The 23537-nt window shown below is 46.5% G+C and overlaps 1 protein-coding gene and 1 long non-coding RNA gene across 2 annotated transcripts in view; one reads left to right on the forward strand and one right to left on the reverse strand.

The window, feature by feature from the left end:
• LOC308573279 (tropomodulin-3) overlaps positions 1-22210 on the reverse strand; it is a 45002-nt gene extending 22792 nt beyond the window's left edge. Inside the window, exons 1-3 of the mRNA XM_081170085.1 lie at positions 22190-22210; positions 9534-9739; positions 5913-6069 (exon numbers count right to left, since the gene is read on the reverse strand). Of these exons, the coding sequence (XP_081026211.1) occupies positions 5913-6069; positions 9534-9659 (283 nt within the window). The 5' untranslated portion in view covers positions 9660-9739; positions 22190-22210. The remainder of the gene's footprint in view (positions 1-5912; positions 6070-9533; positions 9740-22189) is intronic.
• LOC308573311 lies at positions 11108-11570 on the forward strand. Its single transcript, XR_014002023.1, has 2 exons — positions 11108-11235; positions 11447-11570. It is a non-coding gene; the product is annotated as an uncharacterized lncRNA (long non-coding RNA).
• Positions 22211-23537: the final 1327 nt, after the last annotated feature.

Genomic DNA, 23537 nt, shown 5'->3' on the forward strand with positions numbered 1-23537 from the left:
GACCAGCCCAGAGCTGAAAAAGGTTGCTGACCTCTGAGGTAGAACATCACAGCTAGCAGCCATTGACAGCCTTCCCCTCTAAGAAATTCTCTCACCCTCTTTTGAAGCCTTCCAAGTTAGTGGCCATCACCGTCTCCCATGCTTAGGACTGAATTTGGGAGTTTCTGCACACAAGGACAGTGCTCTACCAGAGAGTTATGAATGCTCCCCAATTATATAGCAAGTCTGAAAAAGCTGAAAGCAATGGATATACATTACATGCTGCCTTCTCTCTTTTACTTTTCTCTGCCTGCTATAGCCTTCACAATTGCATTTCTGTTCCTTCTGATTAGCATTATTCTTCATGGTATGCAACAGGAAAAGAACCCAGTTATTAAAAACAGAATTGGCTTCACAAAAGAGGGCTCTGAGGCAATCTGCCGAAAACGCGCAAGCTGCCACCCCCCTCGGCAACACGGCAAGCGCGCAACTGGGGAAAAGCACCTCCCTCCTGGTTTTTTTCCAGGGGAAAAGCTGCCAGTTCCCATTCTTGTGCCTTTCCTGTCCATTTGTTTCCATTATTAAACCTAGCACTGCAGAGCTGCACGTTAAGAACTGAGGCGGCTCAGCCGTCTCCCACAGCTGCAAAGCATTCTGGGTTCTGCAAAGGCCGCAACACTACAGAGGCGATGAAATCTCTATGAAAAGCACAAAATGGGTACTGTCCAAAATTCACTGTGAGCACCTAACCTGGATTCCCTTGGCAGACTCCGCAGAACAGCCATAAACGTACCCCTTTGAGAATGTAAAGGAAAGCCCTGCTGGTCCAAGCCATCTACCTGTAGTTCAACACCGCCTCTGAGAGTGGAGGTAGACTATGAATAATAGCATACTTGTGACAGAGGAAGCCTGGACGGCCAGGCAATGGCCTTCTTTTTATTTATTGAGTTTATATACCACTGTATAAGGGGCGCGGGTGGCGCTGTGGGTTAAACCACAGAGCCTAGGGCTTGCCGATCAGAAGGTCGGCGGTTCGAATCCCCACGACGGGGTGAGCTCCTGTTGCTCGGTCCCTGCTCCTGCCAACCTAGCAGTTTGAAAGCACATCAAAGTGCAAGTAGATAAATAGGTACCGCTCCAGCGGGAAGGTAAACGGCGTTTCCGTGTGCTGCTCCGGTTCACCAGAAGCGGCTTAGTCATGCTGGCCACATGACCCGAAAGCTGTACGCCGGCTCCCTCGGCCAATAAAGCGAGATGAGCGCCGCAACCCCAGAGTCGGCCACGACTGGACCTAATGGTCAGGGGTCCCTTTACCTTTTACCTTTATACCACCCTATACCTGGAGGTCTCGGGGCAGTTCACAGAAAAGATCACAACATATGTAATTGGAATAAAAACAACAACCCAATAACACCCCCGAAGAAAAGAGTCACATTTTAAAAGGGCACAGGATGTCAAACAGATCAACCAAAGGCCTGGTTAAAAAGGAACGTTTTTGCCTGGCACCTAAAGGTGTATAATGAAGGCGCCAGGCGAACTTCTCCAGGGAGAGAGCATTCCACAAATGGACAGCCACTGCAGAGAAGGCCCCGTTCTCGTGTTGCCACCCTCCCGACCTCTCAAGGAGGCGACACACGAAGAAGGCCTTCAGAAGGTGATCTCAGGGTCCAGGTAGGTTCATATGGAAAGAGGTGGTCCTTGAGGTATGGCGGTCCTGAGCCACTGGAGCAGAGCAGAGTTTGTGCTATTTCCCTTCCATTGCAGCTCCAGGGGTGCACTTTGGCCAAAGCACACAGACAGAAACTTTCTCACACAGCTCTGAAGAACTTTTGAAGTACTCAAAGATAAAGAGTGTGAGAGTGACCGGACGGCAACTCCCCACAGACCATTGGCTGTGAAGGCTGAGGCTGAGGGAGTCCCCATAACCGACCCAAATTTAAACACTGCTGTGTGATCAATGCCACAGTTTAGCTGCTCCCTCGTGCAATCAACAACAACAAAAAAGACCCTCACACAAATGCAAACTTGGTCTCACTGGAGCTCGCAGCGAGTCTCGTCTTGTGCAGACCCACCCTTATTTCTGTTCTGAGAAAACTCCTGAGATTCCTTTCCAGGTAATGAGCAAATACGCTCAAAACTCAAGCTCATTGTTCAGTCACTGTGAGGGCAAAACTCTGCGCAGCCTTTGGAAACAATGACATAACTATACAGGCATAGAGCCAAGTGAGAGCTTTTCTAGATTCCTCTCGCTCGACACGCACCAACACAAACGTTGTCGAAAGGACACATCTGCACTTGAGCTTGCAAGGGCCACAGGAGTGTTTCTGCTGATAATCTGGGAACATTTCATTTAGTTAAGGAGGAGATCACACGGTGGAGTGATTTTTTTGGCGGGGGGCAGGAATGCACAAATCAAAACACTTCCACACCCAACAGCTTGGCATAAGTGTGTCAGAATGGTTATGTGTGCTCAGTATCACTGAAGTGTGTACAAACCAGGGTGGGAAAACTATGGTTTTCCAGGCACTGGCAGACTCCAGCTCTGATACAAAAAGCTGAATGAAATCAAGGCTAAGATGAACATGATGCATTTATGCATCAGAAATCATAGAGAGCCGTTGTGGTGCAGTGGTTAGAATGTTGGACTAGGACCTGGGAGACCAGGGTTCAAATCCCCCCCCCCCATGCAGCCATGACACTCATAGGGTGACCTTGGGCCCAGTCACGGCTTCTCAGTCTAACCTTCCTCACAGGGTTGCTGTGGGGATTAACTGAGGAGAGGGAAAACCACCTTGAGCTCCTTGGAGAAAAGGCAGAATATAAACACAATCAGCTCAATCAATTTATTTCACATACTTGTGCAAGAAAAAAAAACCTGTGCCAAAAATCAAACACAACATCTGGTAGCTACAGTGGTGCCCCGCAAGACGAAATTAATTCGTTCCGCAATTTTTGCCGTCTAGCGAATTTTTCGTCTTGCGAAGCACGAAATCCCATAGGAATGCATTGAAAATCAATTAATGCGTTCCTATGGTCAAAAAAAGTCGAAACAAAGCCAAATTTGGTACAACAACAGTTTATTAACTGCTCTTTAAAGTCACACATACTGTAAAGAGCAGTTCAAAAATTGAAGGGAAAATAAATTAACTTTATAAACAAAACATGTCATTGTTTTTAGACAAAGGAAACAAAGCCGCGAGACGTTTTCGTCTTGCGAAACAAGCCCATAGGGAAATTCGTCTTGCGAGGCAAATCGAAAACGGAAAAACCTTTCGTCTAGCGAGTTTTTTGTCTTGCGAGGCATTCGTCTTGCGAGGTACCACTGTAATTGAATTATATGGAATTGTATTGCAATAAAATACAACGGATCCAAAATAACAGAGGCAATAGAGAATCATATAGCATCTAGCACAGTGCATCACATTTGCTACAACAGGCAAGAATCGTTAAGCGGTTCTTCATGACCTTCAGCAGTTTCGACTGGGCTGTGCAGGGGAAAAGTCTAGGAACCCACTGCCTAGATTCTGGCTTACAACAGACTGGCTTGCAGCTCAGCAATCCTGGGTTGTGAAACAAGGCAATCAATGCAAAATGCACTGCATTGCCCTGTGGATGTCCATGGGTGATTTCTATTCTAAAAGTAAAGGGACCCCTGACCGTTAGGTCCAGTTGCGGACGACTCTGGGGTTGCGCCACTCATCTTGTTCTATAGGCCGAGGGAGCTGGCGTTTGTCCGCAGACAGCTTCTGGGTCATGTGGCCAGCATGACTAAGCCGCTTCTGGCGAACCAGAGCAGCGCACGGAAATGCCGTTTACCTTCCCGCTGGAGCAGTACCTATTTATCTACTTGCACTTTGACGTGCTTTCGAACTGTTAGGTTGGCAGGAGCAGGGACCGAGCAACAGGAGCTCACCCCGTCGTGGGGATTCAAACCGCCGACCTTCTGATTGGCAAGTCCTAGGCTGTGTTGATTTGACGCACAGTGCCACCCATGTCCCTAAGGTAGCATAGGAAGCCAGAAAAACTGGCCAAGTAGACTTCAAGCCACAAAGGCTTGGGGTTCTCAGGCAGGTGAAATCAGATGAATCAAATCATGTGGGCAAACGAAGAACGGTTTGCAAGTGTTGATGGTCAGCTGCAAAACCACACTTCCTTTACCAGCAGTGATGTGAACTCAAGCCACACAAGCAAAGGGACAGATGACAAACGGTGCCTGCAAAGCCTGCTTCTGGAAAGGAGTCGCATCTTTATCTGCCTTACACCCAGGGCCGGATTTAGGTTTGATGAGGCCCTGAGCTACTGAAAGTAATGGGGCCCTTTATATGTCCAGCTGTCGTTTGTCAACAACAAATCGTCACTGTTCTTTGTGTTGAATATATGCTATATGGTACTTTATGGACCTAATAGGTATCTAAAGCCATTTGCACATAACAAAATGTATTTTACCAAAGTGATTGCTGAACTTATCTTATATCTTGGAAATGTACATCCAGGATTTTTTTCCTTTACATTTTTGGGGGGACCCCCAAGAGAGTGGGGCCCTAAGCTATAGCTTGTTTAGCTTATACATACATGTGGCACTGCTTACACCTGACGGCATATATATATAGGAAAGGTGGGTGTGGCTTCAGGAAAACAGGCTTGCGGGTCAATTTAGGACTCCCGCTTGGCCCAAGCTCACCACCTCTGAAGTAGGGAATCAATTCCCCAACCCTTCTGGGTCCTCGAGCTGTATGCTTGCAGCAGACGATTGTTTGCATGCCTTCTTGATAGTCACAATGCTTTTTGCCACAAAGCTCCCATTGTTACGTGGATGAAATCTGTATTTTCTTTCCAAATGTCATTCCGCAAAAGAAAGTTTTCTTGCATCAGCCCTCTCCACCAGCAACAGTGGCTCATTGTATGTTCGCCAACAGCTGGGACAGGGTAAGGCTTTCAAGTTTTAGCAACCGCTTACGACAGGGGCAGGGGAGTGCTCTATTCATTTTGGAGAAGCAGCCCTCTCCGCTTTGATACTGAAAAGCAGAATTTTCCAAGGACCTCAGATTCATGCAGGCAAGTGCACATCCGAGGCCCAGTTCATACATGTGAAGGAGTCAACACACACACACACACACACACACACACACACACACACACTACTTCCTCTCTGTCTCATTCCTCGGAAGACAGATGGGGCTATAAGGTTTAAACTGGATCTTTACAAATGTTTAAAATAACTTTTTCTAAAAACAAAACCGAGAAGCCTTTTTTAAAGGACTTCTAGGTGCTGAAATCCCAAGGGAGCAGAAAATACTATTTACATACGTGAGTATGGCTGCGCGGATGCTACTAGCCCAGAGATGGAAAGAAGATAAAGTCCCTACCAGAGAAGAATGGCAGATGCAAGTTGATGGACTATGCCGAAATGGCAAAAATGACTGGCCTGGAAGAATCAGAAATCAGGAAGACCAAAATTTTAATAAGGGGGGTGGGGGTGGGATTTATAATCTATTTTAGAAACCATTGTAAACAGCTAAAATCGTTAGTGGGATTGGCATAGCACTTGTAGTTTAATGGTGAATTTGGGATATAATGGAGATGCGAAAGTTCTGAATTATTATAAAAGATGCAGGAGGAAAGGATTAACAACAGGACCCACAAAGGGGAGGAGGAGGGAGTCCAGGAGATTCTGAGGATTCTTGTTTTTATATTGTATGTTGATACGGGATTGTAAAATTTTAATTTGAGAAACCTAATAAATAAATTTATTTTAAATATAAAAGTAAATAAACTGGATCTTTACGTACAGCTACCAAGCCAAGCATTACCAGTTACAGCAGAAGCAAGGAAGAAAGGTGAGGAAGTAAACTCACGTCAGTTAGTTTTCAGGGCGAGTTTGCGCAAACCATTGTGCCTGGTGTGGCAGTGGGGCTGGGGAGAGGCGCCCTTACCTTTCTTTTCTCCCGTGAACGGGACAAAATCTTCAACGTCTTTATGTTCCAGGGCTTGCTTCTCCAGATACGAAAGGAGTTTCTCCCTGTCGAAAGCACCGGAGGGCTTTTTGGAAGTCTGGTCCTTTTGCCGGAACCCTGCGGGCAACAGTGCATTCTGCAAAACGAAAACGACATGGCTTCTATCACTCTTATTCGTCAAAAAACAACAAACCGCCGAAGCGGTGCACTAAAATACACACAGGTATCTAGGAAGGGGTCGAAAAGGCCAAATCCTCCTGGATCCTGTCTCGGGAGCAGAGCCATCACCACTATCATGTTTCCTTGCATCAGCCCTATCTCCTGGGACAGGATGAGACTTGCAAGTTTGAGGACAGTTTTAACACAATGATAATATCTGCATTTATTCATCACATCCTACTTCTGGTGCACGTACTTTTAGATCCCTCCCTGTGCACATACAAGTAAGGCTCTCTTCCACTTGGCAGGAACTGGGATACATCCCAATGCTGATATTAATTACTTATTTTATTTTATTTTATTTATACCCCGCCCTCCCTGGCCAAGACCGGGCTCAGGGCGGTTAACATCACGTATAAAAACAATTGACCAAAATACAACTTAAAAACAGGATTAAAGTACAACTTAAAATGCAGCCTCATTTCAGTGGAAGCCCAGATCAAAAACTTGGGGGGAGAAAACGTCAAATCTTCACGAAGGCCAACTATCCAGACTGGTCCTACGTGGGTCAGAAAAGGTAAAGGTAAAGGGACCCCTGACCATTAGGTCCAGTCGTGACCGACTCTGGGGTTGCGGCACTCATCTCACTTTATTGGCTGAGGGAGCCGGCGTACAGCTTCTGGGTCATGTGGACAGCATGACTAAGCCGCTTCTGGCGAACCAGAACAGCGCACAGAAATGCCGTTTACCTTCCCGCCGGAGCGGTACCTATTTATCTACTTGCACTGGTGTGCTTTCGAACTGCTAGGTTGGCAGGAGCAGGGACCGAGCAACAGGAGCTCACCCCGTCGCGGGGATTCGAGCCGCCGACCTTCTGATCGGCAAGTCCTAGGCTCTGTGGTTTAACCCACAGTGCTACCCGCATCCCTTCTAGAAAAGCCAGGGAAGTCCCCAAATAGGGGTTCCATCACAGAAGGAAAAGGAAAAAGAGGGAGGGGATCAGGCTGGTTCAAAGTCAAAGGCTAGGTGGAACACCTTTGTCTTACAGGCCCTGTGGAAAGAAATCAGATCCTGCAGGGCCCTGGTCTCATGAGACAGAGCGCTCCACCAGGCCGGAGCCAGTGTTGAAAAGGCCCTGGCTCTGGTTGAGGCTAATCTGACTTCCTTAGGGCCTGGGACCTCTAGGGTGTTGCTATTTGTGGATTTTAAGGTCCTCAACGGGACATACCAGGAGAGGCGGTCCTGTAGGTACAAGAGTCCTATGCTGCAATGTACATACATGTATAATATTTTGTGCTGGATTTATTCTGAAACAAAACTTTTTTTATTTTGGCATTTTTCTACTGAACCAGATCCATTCTGCAAGCACCCTATTTCTTGCTCACGGACAGGCCATTTCTGGGTGTGAAAAGAGTGCCACGTGTGGAGAGTGAACCAGAGATGACATTGCAGCACACAATCTGCTGACTTTTTCCTCTGGAATCCACACCTGTTAACGTTTATAGCTTAAAATCCATTGCGCCTGCACACCCAAGGCACGTGCCGTTCCAGATGTGGCCATCCAGATGTCACTCTCACCATGCTGTACTTCAGTTTCTCCCAAACTTGTATCGTCAAACTGTTGTTGGACTACAACTCCCATCATCCCTAGCTAGCAGGACCAGTGGTCGGGGATGATGGGAATTGTAGTACAAAAAAATAGCTGGATACCCAAATTTAGGAAACCCTGCTCTACCTCCTTTTCTGTATACTGGTTGCTGGGAATCACGAAGAGGGGAGAGCACGGTTGAATTCATGCTCTGCTTAAAGACTTCTCAGAGGCATTTGGTTGGCCACTGTGAGATACTGGACCAGATGATCTGGCAGGGTTGTCCACATGGCACTTATCCCTGACCATCGGCCATGCTGCCTGGGGCTGATGGAAGCTGAGAATCCAACAACAGCCAAGATGCCCCAGGCTCCCCCAGGATTCGCTTTCCATTGAAAAGATGTTTGCACTCTAGTCACTGACTGTCTGGAGGCGGTTGGAGGATGGATGGCGGCTAACAGATTGAGGCTGAATCCTGACAAGTCAGAAATACTGTTTTTGGGGGACAGGAGGCAGGTGTGGAGGACTCCCTGGTCCTGAATGGGGTAACTGTGCCCCTGAAGGACCAGGTGCGCAGCCTGGGAGTCATTCTGGACTCACAGCTGTCCATGGAGGCACAGGTCAAATCTGTGTCCAGGGCAGCTGTTTATCAGCTCCATCTGGTACGCAGGCTGAGACCATACCTGCCCGCGGACTGTCTCACCAGAGTGGTACATGCTCTAGTTATCTCCCACTTGGACTACTGCAATGTGCTCTATGTGGGGCTACCTTTGAAGGTGACCCGGAAACTACAACTAATCCAGAATGCGGCAGCTAGACTGGTGACTGGGAGCAGCCACTGAGACCATATAACACCAGTCTTGAAAGACCTACACTGGCTCCCAGTACGTTTCCGAGCACAATTCAAAGCATTGGTGCTGACCTTTAAAGCCCTAAACGGCCTCGGTCCAGTATACCTGAAGGAGTGTCTCCACCTCCATCATTCTGCCCGGACACTGAGGTCCAGCGCTGAGGGCCTTCTGGCGGTTCCCTCACTGCGAGAAGCCAAGTTACAGGGAACCAGGCAGAGGGCCTTCTCGGTAGTGGCACCCGCCCTGTGGAACACCCTCCCACCAGATGTCAAAGAGAAAAAATAACTACCAAAGTTTTAGAAGACATCTAAAAGCAGCCCTGCTTAGGGAAGTTTTTAATGTTTAATAGGTTATTGTATTTTAGTGTTTTGTTGGAAGCCGCCCAGAGTAGCTGGGGAAACCCAGCCAGATGGGCGGGGTATAAATGATAAATCATTATTATTATTATTATTATTATTATTATTATTATTATTATTATTATTGGGACTTGCAGTTCGTGCAACAGCACTAACACATGGACTCATTCCATTCAGGCTTCTTGTGGTGTCAAGCCACTGTTTTTTGCACTCTCTTGCAGCATTAGCTACCCTGAATGTTTGTACAGTGGTGCCCCGCAAGACGAATGCCTCACAAGACGGAAAACTCGCTAGACGATAGAGTTTTCCGTTTTGGAGGTGCTTCGAAAAACGAATCTCCTATGGGCTTGCTTCGCAAGACGACAATGTCTTGCAAGTTCCTGCGGGTTTTTCCCCCTCCCCCCTTTTTCTAAGCCGCTAAGCCGCTTATCAGCTGATCCGATCAGCAGATAAGCCGCTAAAAGCCTCTAAAAGCCGCTAATAGCGCTAATCCTTCAATGGGCTTGCTTCGCAAGACGAAAAAACTGCTAGACGAAGAGAATCACAGAACAGATTCTTTTCGTCTTGCGAGGCACCACTGTACAAGAGAAAGCAGGATAAGCACTTTTTTAAACAGAGGGAATCGTCCCGCTGACCCAAAACACACCTCTGGATCCAGATCATCCAGGACCATTTCCAGTTGTTTCAACTCCTCTTCCGATAACTTGCCCAGGATTTCATCCTCATCGAGGTCCTTGTATTTGTCCAAGTCTTTTCGGAAGGGGAGAGCCATCACTTCAGCTTGCGAGGGGGCAAGCAGCTTTGTCAAGTGTACAGCAAGGCTGGCAACCTGGGTTTTATTTTTAACAGGAACTGTGGAAAGAGGGACAAAGAACTCATCAACAAGGGCACTTTGCTGTGTAGCGGTGTGTGCAAACAGAAGGCAGTTCAAGAGAGTTAGGATAGTGCAGAGCAGCCGTTCCAACTGCAATGGCAGAATATAAACTACAGGCAACGAGCAATTTAGGCACATCCAAATGGCGCACATGAGCTTAACCCAGAAGTAGCCCCCAAACGTCATAAATACATTAGGAAAAAGGGCGGAACAGGGCAGAACGGGGGCGTGGCAGGCACAGAACCGGGCAGGCTTATGCGCACTCTTATGCCAATGAGCGAGGGAGTCCGGAACATAACCCCTGGGCAAAAAGAGCATTGCCTGTATTGCTGTTAGGTAAAGGGACCCCTGACCATTAGGTCCAGTTGTGACCGACTCTGGGGTTGCGGTGCTCATCTCGCTTTATTGGCTGAGGGAGCCGGCATACAGATTCCGGGTCATGTAGCCAGCATGACTAAGCTGCTTCTGGCAAACCAGAGCAGCACACGGAAACACCATTTACCTTCCTGCCAGAGCGGTACCTATTTATCTACTTGCACTTTGACGTGCTTTCAAACTGCTAGGTTGGCAGGAGCTGGGACAGAGCAACGGGAGCTCACCCCATTGTGAGGATTCGAACTACCGACCTTCTGATCGGCAAGTCCTAGGCTCTGTGGTTTAACCCACAGCGCCACCCGCGTCCCTCATGTATTGCTGTTACTAATACCTATTATTATTGTTGTTGTTGTTGTTGTTGTTGTTGTTATTGCTGCTGCTGCTGCACTGGCTGCCAGTGAGATACAGGGGCAAATTCAGGTGTTAGTGCTAGCATGCAAAGTCCTAAATGGCTTGAGACCCAAGCACCGAAAAATGTGCCGCCGCACCACCCAAATATCAACCTCCTCAGGTCCTACATTCCGCTGGGGAGGACAACCTGAACAAGGAAATTCAGAGTCAATCAACAACTTTACAGGAGGTGATGCTGAAGACCTGTTTAGACCTCCGCATCATCATCATTATTTAAAAAGATGAATTACAGTGGCGCCCCGCAAGACGAATGCCTCGCAAGACGGAAAACCCGCTAGACAAAAGAATTTTCCGTTTTGGAGGTGCTTCGCAAAACGAATTTCCTATGGGCTTGCTTCGCAAGACGACAATGTCTTGCGAGTTCCTGCTGGTTTTTTTTCCTCCCCCCCTTTTCTAAGCTGCTTATCAGCTGATCCGATCAGCAGATAAGCCGCTAAAAGCCGCTAATAGCGCTAATCCGCTAATCCTTCAATGGGCTTGCTTCGCAAGACAAAAAAACCGCTAGACGAAGAGAATCACAGAACGGATTCTTTTCGTCTTGCGAGGCACCACTGTACTGCCATGTACCCTCCTCCGAAGTTAGATCTGGACTGCAGCACTAGGAGAGGCAATTAGACCTTTCTTTGTACATCACTGTCCTAGCTGAAACCTCTCTACACCCCCCAAGCTGTGAACCTGAAAGATGCTGGTTCAGGCTTGATATCTGCACTTTCTGCTTCGTGGTGCAAACAGAAGCTTGAGAGGGGCAGCTTCAAGCAGCAAAACAAGGCCCAGGGCAGGGGGAGAATCAGGACCTCCATAGCCTGGTGTGCATGCGCGCGCCCTCCCACCACCTTCTGCACATCAATGCACCTGCTATTAATGCTGCTTGAAAGTGCCAGGGGAGACCCCAAACACAGCTCTCTTACAGCATATTACATTTTATTTTAAATCTACACCTCTGCCTCCTCTCTCGCCTCCTGCCTTTTGCCCTTTAATTTCAAATCAGAACTGGGGGGAAATAAAGAGTAATAGTTTTCATCAGCAACGTTATTGTTATGATGGTTATTATTCTTATTCTATTGACACTTGTCCCAGGGATTAAGAAGGTGGGGGTGTCCAATCCCTTCCCAACTACGATGTCGTAATATTTTAAATCCACACACTTTAAAGACATGTATTTAAATGTGCCCATTTGTAAGTCTTTTCACATGTTGTTTAGGATCTGTTTGCTTTACTGACTGTTCTTTGCCATCCAATGATCCTTTGGGAGGAAGAGCAAGTTATTTTTTAAAAATCTAATAAATGCAAAACTCAACAAACTGATGTTACGTTCATCCTGCTTTGCAGTAAGTTTATTTGAACAGGATGATATACAAGGAAAAGTAGTATATGTGTATTGATAAAACGCCAGCAAGAAGTGCACATTTCGCTTGAGAGGCTCATGCATTTTGTATTCAGACATCCATACTCTCAAGTGCAGAAGGTCAAGTGAGAAATGACCCTAAGGAAGCTTAAGGGTAAAGTTTGAGATCTGCTGTCCAAGTTTAGGTCAGGTCGCATCTCAGATTTCTGTTTAAAATCTAGCGCCTATCTGCATTGCTGGGCATGCATTGCCCAGAAAATGCACAAACCCCTTTCCCCTACCATATCATACTGCTGCATTTAAGAAGAAGAAGAAGAAAACCTTTGGCTTAACTGAATACACAACTTTCATTGTTAAAACAACAATGGAAACTCCAGAGACGCTATACTAGGCAAAAACAGGGAGGAGATAATTTATCTACTCTTCAAACACTAGTTACAAATCCCAGGACCTTGGAGTCAGCTGCGCATACAGAAACTTTGTGAAGCCATTTATTAATTTTGTTCCCGCTCAAGGTCACCTTCACAGTCTGAATCTGGAAGGCGCACAAAGGAAACCTTGGCTGCATTCAAAGCGGATCACACATAAGCACAGGTGCACGAGTCAGCAAAAACAGCAAAACATTTCCCCCGCTGAGTCGCTTGCATCCCAGTGCTAGCTACTGGTACTATCAGCCTCTCCCAACTCCTGTATGTTTTGGACTTCAACTGCCATCAGCTGCAGCCAGCATGGCCAATACCCAGGATGATGGAGGTTGTAGACCAACATTTGGAGGGCGGCAGGTTGGCTGTAAGATGGCAGGCAGGTGGCAGCTGGCTGGGGGCAAAGGGAGGTTGGTGGGGCAGTGCCCCCCTTTGTCCAAAAGGACCAGTTTCTACTGCTAACCAAGGGAGGGAAGAGATGAACTACTCCCCAGAGACAGCTAAGTCGCTAGAGCATCTTAATCTCAGGATCATGGGCCACACTGGGCAAAGGATTTCTGCATGGCAGGAGCTTGGACTAGATGACTCTGGACGCCCCTTCCCATTCTACACTTCTATGATCCTAGAAACCTTTATAGGGAGAGGTGGGGAGATCTATGGGCCTCCCAATGCTGCCGGTCTACTTCTCCCATCCTGCCTGATCACATGCCTTGCTGGCTGTGGCTGATGGGAATCCGAGTCCCAACAGCACTCGTAGGATAACTGGTTCTCCATGTCTGCCTTATGACAAGGATGGACGGCTGAGAACTTGGGGTTAGATGTGGTCTCCAAAACACATCTGGGGGGATGTTCCTCAGCTCAGTAGTAGACAATACAGCCATGCTCTTTTTATGGCCCTCAAGAACTTTTTCATAAAATGTGTTGCCTATTTGAAATAAACACACTTATTCTTTTCTGCACCAGGTTGCACATCTTTTTCTACGACAACCCTTTTCTCGCTGCAGCTGAAACAAGGAGTGGTTTCTTGCATGCCACTTCTCTTTCCCTTCCACTGTTTTCCTTTGCAACCCAAAGAGTCAATTCAGCTATCAAGAGCAAGCACGCTTTATCATAGTTTCCCTTATCTGCCAAGATGGATCCCTTTGATTTTGGGGTGACTTGGAGAATGCAGAATTCAAGCCATTCAGAAACAGGATCCTAAACTAAAGGAAGGGGATCTTAAGCCACCAGACAAGGAGACTTCATTCGGAAAGCATATTCCTTCCATTTGTTTCAGGATGTGGGGAATCTCTGGCCCGCCAGGCGCTGCTGAACAACAACTCCCATCCTTCCTGGCCATTGGTCATGCTTGATGGTGCTGTTGCAACATCTGGTAGGCCAAAAGCTCACCACCACCATAGATAGGTTACCCAATTTGACTTCACTTGACTTTTTTTAAAACAAAACAAAACAAAACTCAACACACCTGCTGTAAATAACCTCCAGCTTCATTAAAAGCTGCCTACCTTCTTTTTATTCCTGCTTTTCACCTACAAAAGAACCTGTGCATTTAACCTAAGGATGGAGATGAATCTGGGTAACAGCTAACGGTGCTTGTCCCCAATGCTAGTCCTGCTCAGAACAGACCCACTGAAATGAGTGGACACAACTAAGACCCATTCATTTCAGTGGGTCTACTCCAAGTAGGACTTAGTTTGGGTACAACACCTGAAACTTGCACAGCACTTAATAGTGCTACGGGCAAGACTCCATTGCTCTAACTCCACCCGTTTTAATTACTCTTGATTAAGAGTCCTGGAGAACTCAAAAGCTTGCAAATCATTCTGTGGCATTTTGATTGGCCTAATGAAGACATTGCCCGAATGTGAATCTGGGAGGATTTCATCATTTTATCACTTTGCTCTTATTTGATTACACAGTTTCCCTTACATCCCTGCTCACTCAAGTCCAAAGATGCTTTCTTACTCGATTCCATTAGAGCTCGGCTTACAGATTTCTTTGAACGTCATTGTTTACTTTAAAGGAAGTGCCTAACTATTTGATCTTGGCAATATGTCACCCACTGGGCCATGTTCTCTTTGACTCCAGGGATCAAATGTTGGAGCTTTCATTCGCTTGCTCCAAAAACATAAGATTTCATATCAACGTACCATACATAAAGTAAATATCAAAAACTGCGTCGGTTGCCGGTAAATTCTGTATATTTTGGGAAGGGGGCAGGAAATATCAAGATTGTGACATCTGCTTGCAAGTCAAGGACCAGTTAAGAACGTAAGCCAACGATCAGCATTAACCTAACATCTATGTTACAGACATGTGCTTACTCACATCCTGCTATTTTTCCATTAGCAGCAAAAATAAAACACTGCTGCGTCCAACTTCTATACAAAGTGAAAGTCGGCAGCTCTCTAAATAAGGTGTCAGGTATACAAACAAGAATTTGAGTGCCGCTGGCATACAAACAGGTCTGAAACAGAGACAGCTGTTGAGTAGGAAGCAGAGGTCTAGGCAGGGAGAAACAGCTGTGAGCATGGCCAGTCAAAGCAAAGTGATAATTGCTCAGGCAACACCCTAGCCTGAACAGGAAGCTGTTACAGCATTTCCTGTTAGGGAGAACCAATGGCCAGTGTGGTTGGGCAGAGTCACTTCAGCAGCTGATAATAATAATAATAATAATAATAATAATAATAATAATAATAATAATAATAATTTATTTACCCCAGCCACTCTGGGCGGCTTCCAACCGAACATTAAAAACAATACAGCATCAGACATTAAAAACTTCCCTAACCAGGGCCACCTTTAGTTGTCTTTTTAAAGTAAAATTGTTGCTTATTGCCTTGACATCTGATGGGAGGGCGTTCCACAGCGTGGGCACCACTACCAGGAAGGCCCTCTGCCTGGTTCCCTGTAACCTCACTTCTCACAGCGAGGGAACCGCCAGAAGGCCCTCGGAGCTGGACCTCAGTGTCCGAGCTGAACGATGGGGGTGGAGACGCTCCTTCAGGTATACTGGACCGAGGCCATTTAGGGCTTTAAAGGTCAGCACCAACACTTTGAATTGTGCTCAGAAACGTACTGGGAGCCAATGCAGATCTCTCAGGACCGGTGTTATATGGTCTCGGCGGCCACTCCCAGTCACCAATCTAGCTGCCGCACTCTGGATTAATTGCAGTTTCTGAGTCACCTTCAAAGGTAGCCCCACGTAGAGCGCATTGCAGTAGTCCAAGTGGGAGATAACCAGAGCATGCACCACTCTGGCAAGACAGTCCTCAGGCAGGTAGGGTCTCAGCCTGCGCACCAGATGGAGCTGATAAACAGCTGCCCTGGACACAGAATTGACCTGCACCTCCATGGACAGCTGTGAGTCCAAAATGACTCCCAGGCTGCGCACCTGGTCCTTCAGGGGCACAGTTACCCCATTCAGGACCAGGGAGTCCTTCACACCCACCCGCCTCCTGTCCCCCCAAAACAGTACTTCTGTCTTGTCAGGATTTAACCTCAATCCTTTACTGCCTTTGGAGATGCCTCAACCCAGGGGTAGCCAACAAGGCACCCTGCAGATACTGCTGAGGCTACGACTCCCATCATCCTTTACCACTGGGCCATGATGCCCGGGGCTAAAGGGAACTGTAGACAAACATTATCTACAGGGCCACAGGTCCCCCATCCCTGCTTTACATTTCCATCACCTTCCATGTTCGCTAGGTATCGCCTCTTTCCACCCAGTGGAGATTCTGAGATGAACGACAGGTCTAAAGTCCACGTGATTCCTCTCTTAGGAACATGCAGTATCTTTTTCAGATCAGTGAGACTCGGAATTATTTCTTTTGATCTCCCTGTATTCCTTCCCACCATCTTCTTAAAACTTTGCGGCTGTGGAGACTGGGTTATACACTTAAACATCGCCACTGAGGCCCACGCCACCTTACTTTGTCTCCCTCTCCAGGATGCTGCACTGCAAGGCACCCGTTTGCATGGTGACTTTTACCCAGCCTAACCGACCTACCTCACAGGATTGTTGTAAGGATAACAGTGGGAGCGGGGGAAATCCCCCAAACCACCCAGAGCCCCCTGGATGCAAAGGAGAGAAATATAATAAGATATTGTGGGAGGAATGGAAATTCTATTCTGTATTGGAAATGGGCTTGAATTGGGCCAGGTTAGTCTGGAATGGTGCGCCTCGTGAAGGATGGAGAGTGTAATAATAATAATAATAATAATAATAATAATAATAATAATAATAATAATCCGCCTTCTCCCATAAGGTCTGAGCATGTTTTTACATGAGTAGAATGTGCCCTTTTATTTAAAATGCATCTCTGGGTTATTTGTGGGTCATAGGAATTTGTTCATTCCCCCCCCCCCCCCAAGGTCTGAGGGACAGTGGACCAGCCCCCTGCTGAAAAAGTTTGCTGACCCCTGGTCTAGACTGACAGATAGCAGTTGCCTCCAGATTTCTGGGGCTTTCTGCATGCAAAGCAGATGCACTAACCACTGGGCCACGGTGGTTCTCCATGAGCGTTGCAACACTGTGGTACTGCTGCCATTGCAACATCCCTGTTGTATTTTTTGGGTGGGGTGGGGGAGAAAAGCTTAGAAAGCAAACAAAAGTTCCTGCTCCCATCAGAGGAAGGGCCTCTCCCCACCTCCCAAACCCCCATTCCAATGCGAGCCAGCATCTTAAAAGGGAAATGGCTTCTTGCAGCTAATGACCACAGAACTGCTGGCTGCCAAGCCGCCTATCCATTTGCCAAGTCAACACTAGGCTCTGTTTTTGTTCCTTCTCCCAGCGTAGTGCAAATCTGTTTATAATCAGACCAGACCACAATACTCTGGGAGGAGAAGGGAACCTTTTTCCAATACGAGTGCTGGGGACTAGAGACAAACAGCCGACATTTTATTTTTTTTAAAGGAAGGTTGGCACAAAGGCCTCCTTATTTTCTCTTATCAAGCACTGGTACAGCTGGCTGTTTATAAGCCAGACTGTCACAGGGAGATCTAGTTTGTTACTGAGCTCCATCACAATCTTACACCTGCATCATTCTATTCCAAAGAATCACTAAATGTCCCCAAGTGAGTCATGGTCCCCATTGTGTGTTTTTTTATATCTGGAAACAGGTGGAATAACAGCATCTCTTGCGCTACAATGTGATCTGGCCATTAGTGCTGCTACCATTTTTGCTCCTTAATGCGCCTCGTCTGTCAGCATCCCCCATCCTATGAGATGCCCATTTTGAGCAGCTTGAACACACTGCAAATGCTAGACTGGTTCAGGATGCATGTCACACTGAGATGCAGCCAACAGCACCCCCACCCCCCAAAAAACCCCTGATCAGGTGATGCTTTGCTTACAATGTTCTCTTACAGGAACTTAGGGCTCCTCTGTACTATAGGCAGTACAGTGGTACCTCGGGTTACATATGCTTCAGGTTACAGACTCCACTAACCCAGAAATAGTGCTTCAGGTTAAGAACTTTGCTTCAGGATGAGAACAGAAATCGTGCTCCAGCAGCGCGGCAGCAGCAGGAGGCCGCATTAGCTAAAGTGGTGCTTCGGGTTAAGAACGGACCTCCGGAACGAATTAAGTACTTAACCCAAGGTACCACTGTATTAGTCATGGCTTCCCCATTGGCCCAAAAATGGAAGCAAGAAGAACTACCAACGATGGAAGAATGGAGGATGAAATTAATGGACTATGCAGAACTTGACAAACTAACAGGAAGGATCCGAAACCGGTGGGACCAGAAATTTACCGAAGACTGGAGTAAATTTATGGATTATTTGAAAAGTATTTGTGACGATCAGACTACGTTTGTAGGTTTACAAGAAGTTCTGTGAGGGCTAATATTAGAAATATTGTAAAAAATGGAAAAGGAGAGATGATATGTTAAGAGATGTAAAGGCAATATTAAGTTAGGAAATGCATAAGAAGTGATTAAGATGGAGGATTATCAGAGGTGCTGATGGAAGTCCGATAAGATTGTATTTGTGATAAATTGTGTGGTATGTTTTATAATTTTGTATGACAAAAACCAATAAAAATATTTATATATATAAAAAATACTCATGGCTTCCCCACCCCCAAGAATCCAGGGACCTACATTTAGCAAGAAAGGGACTGACTGTTAAACCACTCTAGAAATTGTACCTCTGTGATAGGGAAAGAGGTGACCTAACAACTCTCAGCAGCCTTAGTAAACTACACTTTCCCAGGAAGCAGTTCTGTGATCTTTCCAAATCCTACAGTACTGTCTGTACCAGACTTGATTTTTTTTTTTTATGTGCTTTTAGCATCAGTGACTTCATTGTTAAAACACTATGGGAAGCAATGCATCAATGAAAATGCTAATAATAATGACCAAGTATGGCAGGATTCGAACCTAGGGCCCCTGGCGTGAAAAGCATGTGATTCACCTGTGGATTTTCATCCAAAAGCTGAAGATACCAGGGATTCAAACGGCGGCCTGTATGCATAGCATATTCAAGTTTTTCCTCTGCAACGATGAGGGATAGAAACTTGCTTTAGATAAACATATTTGTCATATACCAGGCCTGAGTCATTAGTCCATCTAACTCATGTAGAGTGAACTTGGACTGGCAGCAATTTCTCGGTCCCCTGCCTGAAAACCTTGGAGCTATCTACCCGCAGCAACGGAACTGCTGCTATTTGTCCTGAATTAAGACCTAAATAAATGTTTTAGTAGAGGCATGCAAAATACATGCACTCAGGACCCCTTGACCTCAGGCACTAACAAGGCTACAAAGAGGTTACTGGAGACGAGTGACCTGCAAAGTTACAGAGTCCTTATTGTTTTCTCTTTAGAAGGCAGGCAGGGCTTCCAAATTTACTGAGGATCTTTGCGAAACAAAGCCCCATTGCTGAAGTTTTAAAATAGAAAATGACATCAGAGCAAATAAACAAGAGCTGGTTTGGAACTAAGAAGCCTTAAAACATGGTCCTTATTTTTGGTCCGCCTCTTATTCCAATCAGCCTCTGGATGAACCTCAACAGGAGAAGGGAGGGTCTTTTGTAGGCAAAGTTTATCAGTTTTCCACCATCAATCACAGGCTTGAAAAGGTTCCAGCTGCTTAAGGGAGACCATTTCCAACCTTCTCACCAGAAAACCCTCACATTGGCAGCAGCGTTAACTCTTCAACAGCCGGGAAACCAGTTCGAACATCCCTGCTCCAGTTGTGCCATAAAAATCTGCCTTATGGATTCAGCAAAAACGTTCTCCTATTCAATCTTTCAGCCAGCCAGCAATCCCCTTCCCAGGACACTCCATTGCATCTTCCCACCCACCCACAGTGATTTTCCATTTCCTCTCTCCAACCACAGTCTGCCAGCATTCTTTCACGACTCTCTATTCCAGACACGGACATATTTTGTACCCTCCCCTGCCCCTCCCCAGGTCCAAGAAGCTGGTCTACGCTGGCTGGGCCGTCAAAAGTTGTAGCCCGACAACATTGGGAGGCCCAGAGATGGCCCAATCCTGTTGTGGTGCAATTGTTCTCTGCTCAGTTTTGGTTTGCGCAGGCTAGGAATGGGGAACGCTTTTCAACCTGGGGGCCATGTTCTCTTCTGGCGGACGCCTGCCAGTGGTGGTTGGGGGCTCGGGCAAAAGTGGGTGAAGGAAGATATTTTATCTTGGTAGAGCTGGCTGGTTTCTATGCACAGCCACCCATCAGAAGGCATTATCAGGTACAGAACTGATATTCGGATGGAAATGACACAGGAAATGGACTGAGACGCAAACGAAGCTCATAAAGCGACTGAACTACTATGTGTTAATATACCAACACAGATTTTAAAAACCCCAGCTTTTCTTTTGGAGAAGGAGATAAAAGAATAAAGAGGGAATGTTTTATAATGGTGAAGACAGTAACTGGAGAATCTTCTTTACACTTTCGTAAATGAACTGGACAGTACAGTGGTACCTCAAGTTAAGTACTTAATTCGTTCCGGAGGTCCGTTCTTAACCTGAAACTATTCTTAACCTGAAGCACCACTTTAGCTAATGGTGTGTCCTGCTGCTGCCGCGCTGCCGGAGCCCGATTTCTGTTCTTATCCTCAAGCAAAGTTCTTAACCTGAAGCACTATTTCTGGCCTAAAGGAGTCTGTAACCTGAAGCGTCTGTAACCCGAGGTACCACTGTACTGGGTAGAAGGCTGAAAAAACAACTTCCAGCAAAGGAAGGAACAATCAAATAACCTAGATAGAACATTTGACGATTTGGAAGAAATATTGCATACACAACTGACAGATGGCTCTAGCTGGACGTCCTACCTTTTCCCCTCTATTTTCCTTTCCCTTGGTAGTTGTTTGTTGTTGTTGTTGTCTCTCTCGTATTTTGGTAAGAACTGTATACAGATGAAGGAGGAGGAGTTTGAGGACCCCGTGTGAGAGGCGGGTAAGGGAAGATCTCAAAGGGTGGGAGACTGTGACAAGAGAGGGACGAGCTCTCACACGGGGTTCTCAAACTCCTCCTCCTTCCTATGTAGGGGATGAAAGTTAAGATATAGGGGTGAAAGAGGATTTTGTAGTTTCTTTTTCCATTTCTTCTTTCCATGGTTTATTTTCTTTATTTTTTTGTAGATTGGTTTGTTCTTTCTAATTGTACTGTGGAAACTTCAATAATAAAATAAAGTGAAGTATTATCAGGGTTCAGAGATGCATTCCAGCGAGAGGGAAAACATTTGCTGAGTGTGCAAACAGGTGCGTGACAGGTCCATGGAGAGTCACGAACAGGGAACGGAAAAGTTTTTGTGGCTTGGGCCGGTTCACGGTCCCGCAGATGCCGCGGTGGGCCGGAGTGTGCGCGCACGCATGCGCAAACGCTATTTCCTGCGCTCCTTCCGGCACGGAGGATGCATGTGCAGCTTCCTATTGGCTGCGGGAGCTTCCTGCAGCCAATGGGAAGCCGGCCAGTGTCGCGGAAGGCGGTCCCCGCTTTGCTCCGAGCCTGCTTAGCCCGGTGCACAGGAGCCAACCGAGCAGGCAGTGAGGTCCATGGGCCAGTTAAACGACCCCTGTGGGCCGCTTGTGGCCCACGGGCCTTAGGTTGCCAACCCCTGGTCATGGGGGTCAGGCTGAAAGGGCTTGAGGGCAACATTTGGTCTCTGAACTTGAGGTGCCACATCTGTGGTGTGGGCTGAGCTATCAGTAGATTGGGGGAGAGTGTAAGCCTAACTGATATTTCTGGTTGATCATGGTTCCCTCTCAACTCAGCGATTCTAGGTATCCCAAGCCAGATTTATTTATTTTTTAATTTGTATTTTGGCCTGAACCAATTTTCCCCTCTTCCCTTTCCTCCAGCAGCGACAACTTGTCCCCTTTGGGAATCAGCTCGCAACTCCTCACATCTGCTTTTGCTATAAGATTTCCCAAGAACGCTCCACTCAAAAAAAGTCTCGTGACGGACACATCCAGCATCACGAGGACTAAGGTTGGGGTGCTTTGCCTGCCACCCCGTTCTCTTCCCACTGTTTGTTTATCTTTAAAAGAAGCAAGACAATCGCTCTGGTTGTTTCCACAACCGTCCCACTGCTGAACTTTATATCCCGGAGGCCAAAGCAAACAAACTGGTCTAGGAGATTCCCCAAGCATTATGGAAACATTTCGAGTATGTACACATTTACATAGCAAACAGAGCCTAGAGACAGGAGGGAGCCCTGCCATTCAAAGTACCATTTCTAGAAGCCAAACATACCTTTCGAATGCTCTTATTTCCTGTTTCTACTCAGCTACGCCACTCAGCACCGGAACTGCTTTGCATTAATAAGAGTGACGGCGCACACCTAACATTTTATTAGGCACACCACATCAGGTGAGCATTCCTGAGTCAAGATACCTGGGGGGACGGGACACATACCTGTGCAGCTTTTTAAAAAGTCCCATGGAAGGTAAAACGGCTTGTTTGAAACTGTAGCACAATAATACAAGCAGAAGAAAAGGATAAGTAGGAGATCTCGAGGTTGTATTGAACCAAGTTCTGCTCATAATAATAATAATAATAATAATAATAATAATAATAATAATAATAATAATAATTTATTATTTATACCCCGCCCATCTGGCTGAGTTTCCCCAGCCACTCTGCTCATAGTACACCCAGTGAAATTCCTGGACGTAAGTTAGTCATCTGCTTAAACAGAAGTTAGTCATGTTCATTAACTTTGGTCCCATCTGTACAATACACTTGAAACAGTGTCACAGCACTTCAAATTTAGTTTGTCAAAGGTGCTGAGAGTTAGGAGACTCCTTTTCACCTCAAGGAGCTACAATCCCCAGAGTTCCCTGGGAAGAGGGACAGACTGTTAAACCCCTCAGAGTTACAGCTCTGTGAGGAGAATCGGGGTCTCCTAGCAGCTCTCATCACCCATAACAAACCACAGCTCCCAAGACTAGAGGAAGCCATGACTGTTTCAAGTAGCATGATACTGCTTTAAATGTTTAGTGTGGATGGGGTCTGGACTAGCATTGGATATAACCCCAACTTCTGAAAGCAACACCTTACAAGCATGGGAATACTTCAATAGACACTGTTGACATTCTTTGAACTCTTCTAGTCCGCTAAATGGATGCCAATGACAACTCCATCAGCAGAGCGTGAGACTCTTAATCTCAGGGTTGCGAGTTCGAGGCACGGCTTGGGCAAAAGATTCCTGCATTGCAGGGGGTTGGACTAGATGACCCACAAGGTCCATTCCAACTCCAGAATTTTATGATTCTATGATTCTAGGATGTTGGTTTGTTTGTTTGTTTAACTGCCACCATGATAGACCAGTCTTTTATTTAAGCACAGGCCCGTTAGCCATAGGCTTGGATTGTTTATTTGCTGTATTTTTCAGTCGCCTCATGCAAGGAGCCTCTAGCCTTCCTCAGCCTGGTGAGCTGCTTGAGAAAGGTCTGATGCCAACGAGGCATACATGATGGGCTTCCACGGCACATTTCCCTTTAAGACCACCTTCTTTACGCAGATTATCATGGAACATCGGTACTATTTTCATTTCTAGCACCCTACTCTCTGGAAAGCATTTTCAACAGCATACCAGCACAAAGCCAATCAGACACGCATGTAGGACAGCCCTCCACCCAACGGGAAATGAAATACTGTGGTACCTCGGGTTACATGCGCTTCAGGTTACATACACTTCAGGTTACAGACTCCGTTAACCCAGAAATAGTACCTCGGGTTAAGAACTTTGCTTCAGGATGAG

Source organism: Podarcis bocagei (assembly GCF_964188305.1).
Source record: "Podarcis bocagei genome assembly, chromosome: 14".
Classification (NCBI taxonomy): domain Eukaryota; kingdom Metazoa; phylum Chordata; class Lepidosauria; order Squamata; family Lacertidae; genus Podarcis; species Podarcis bocagei.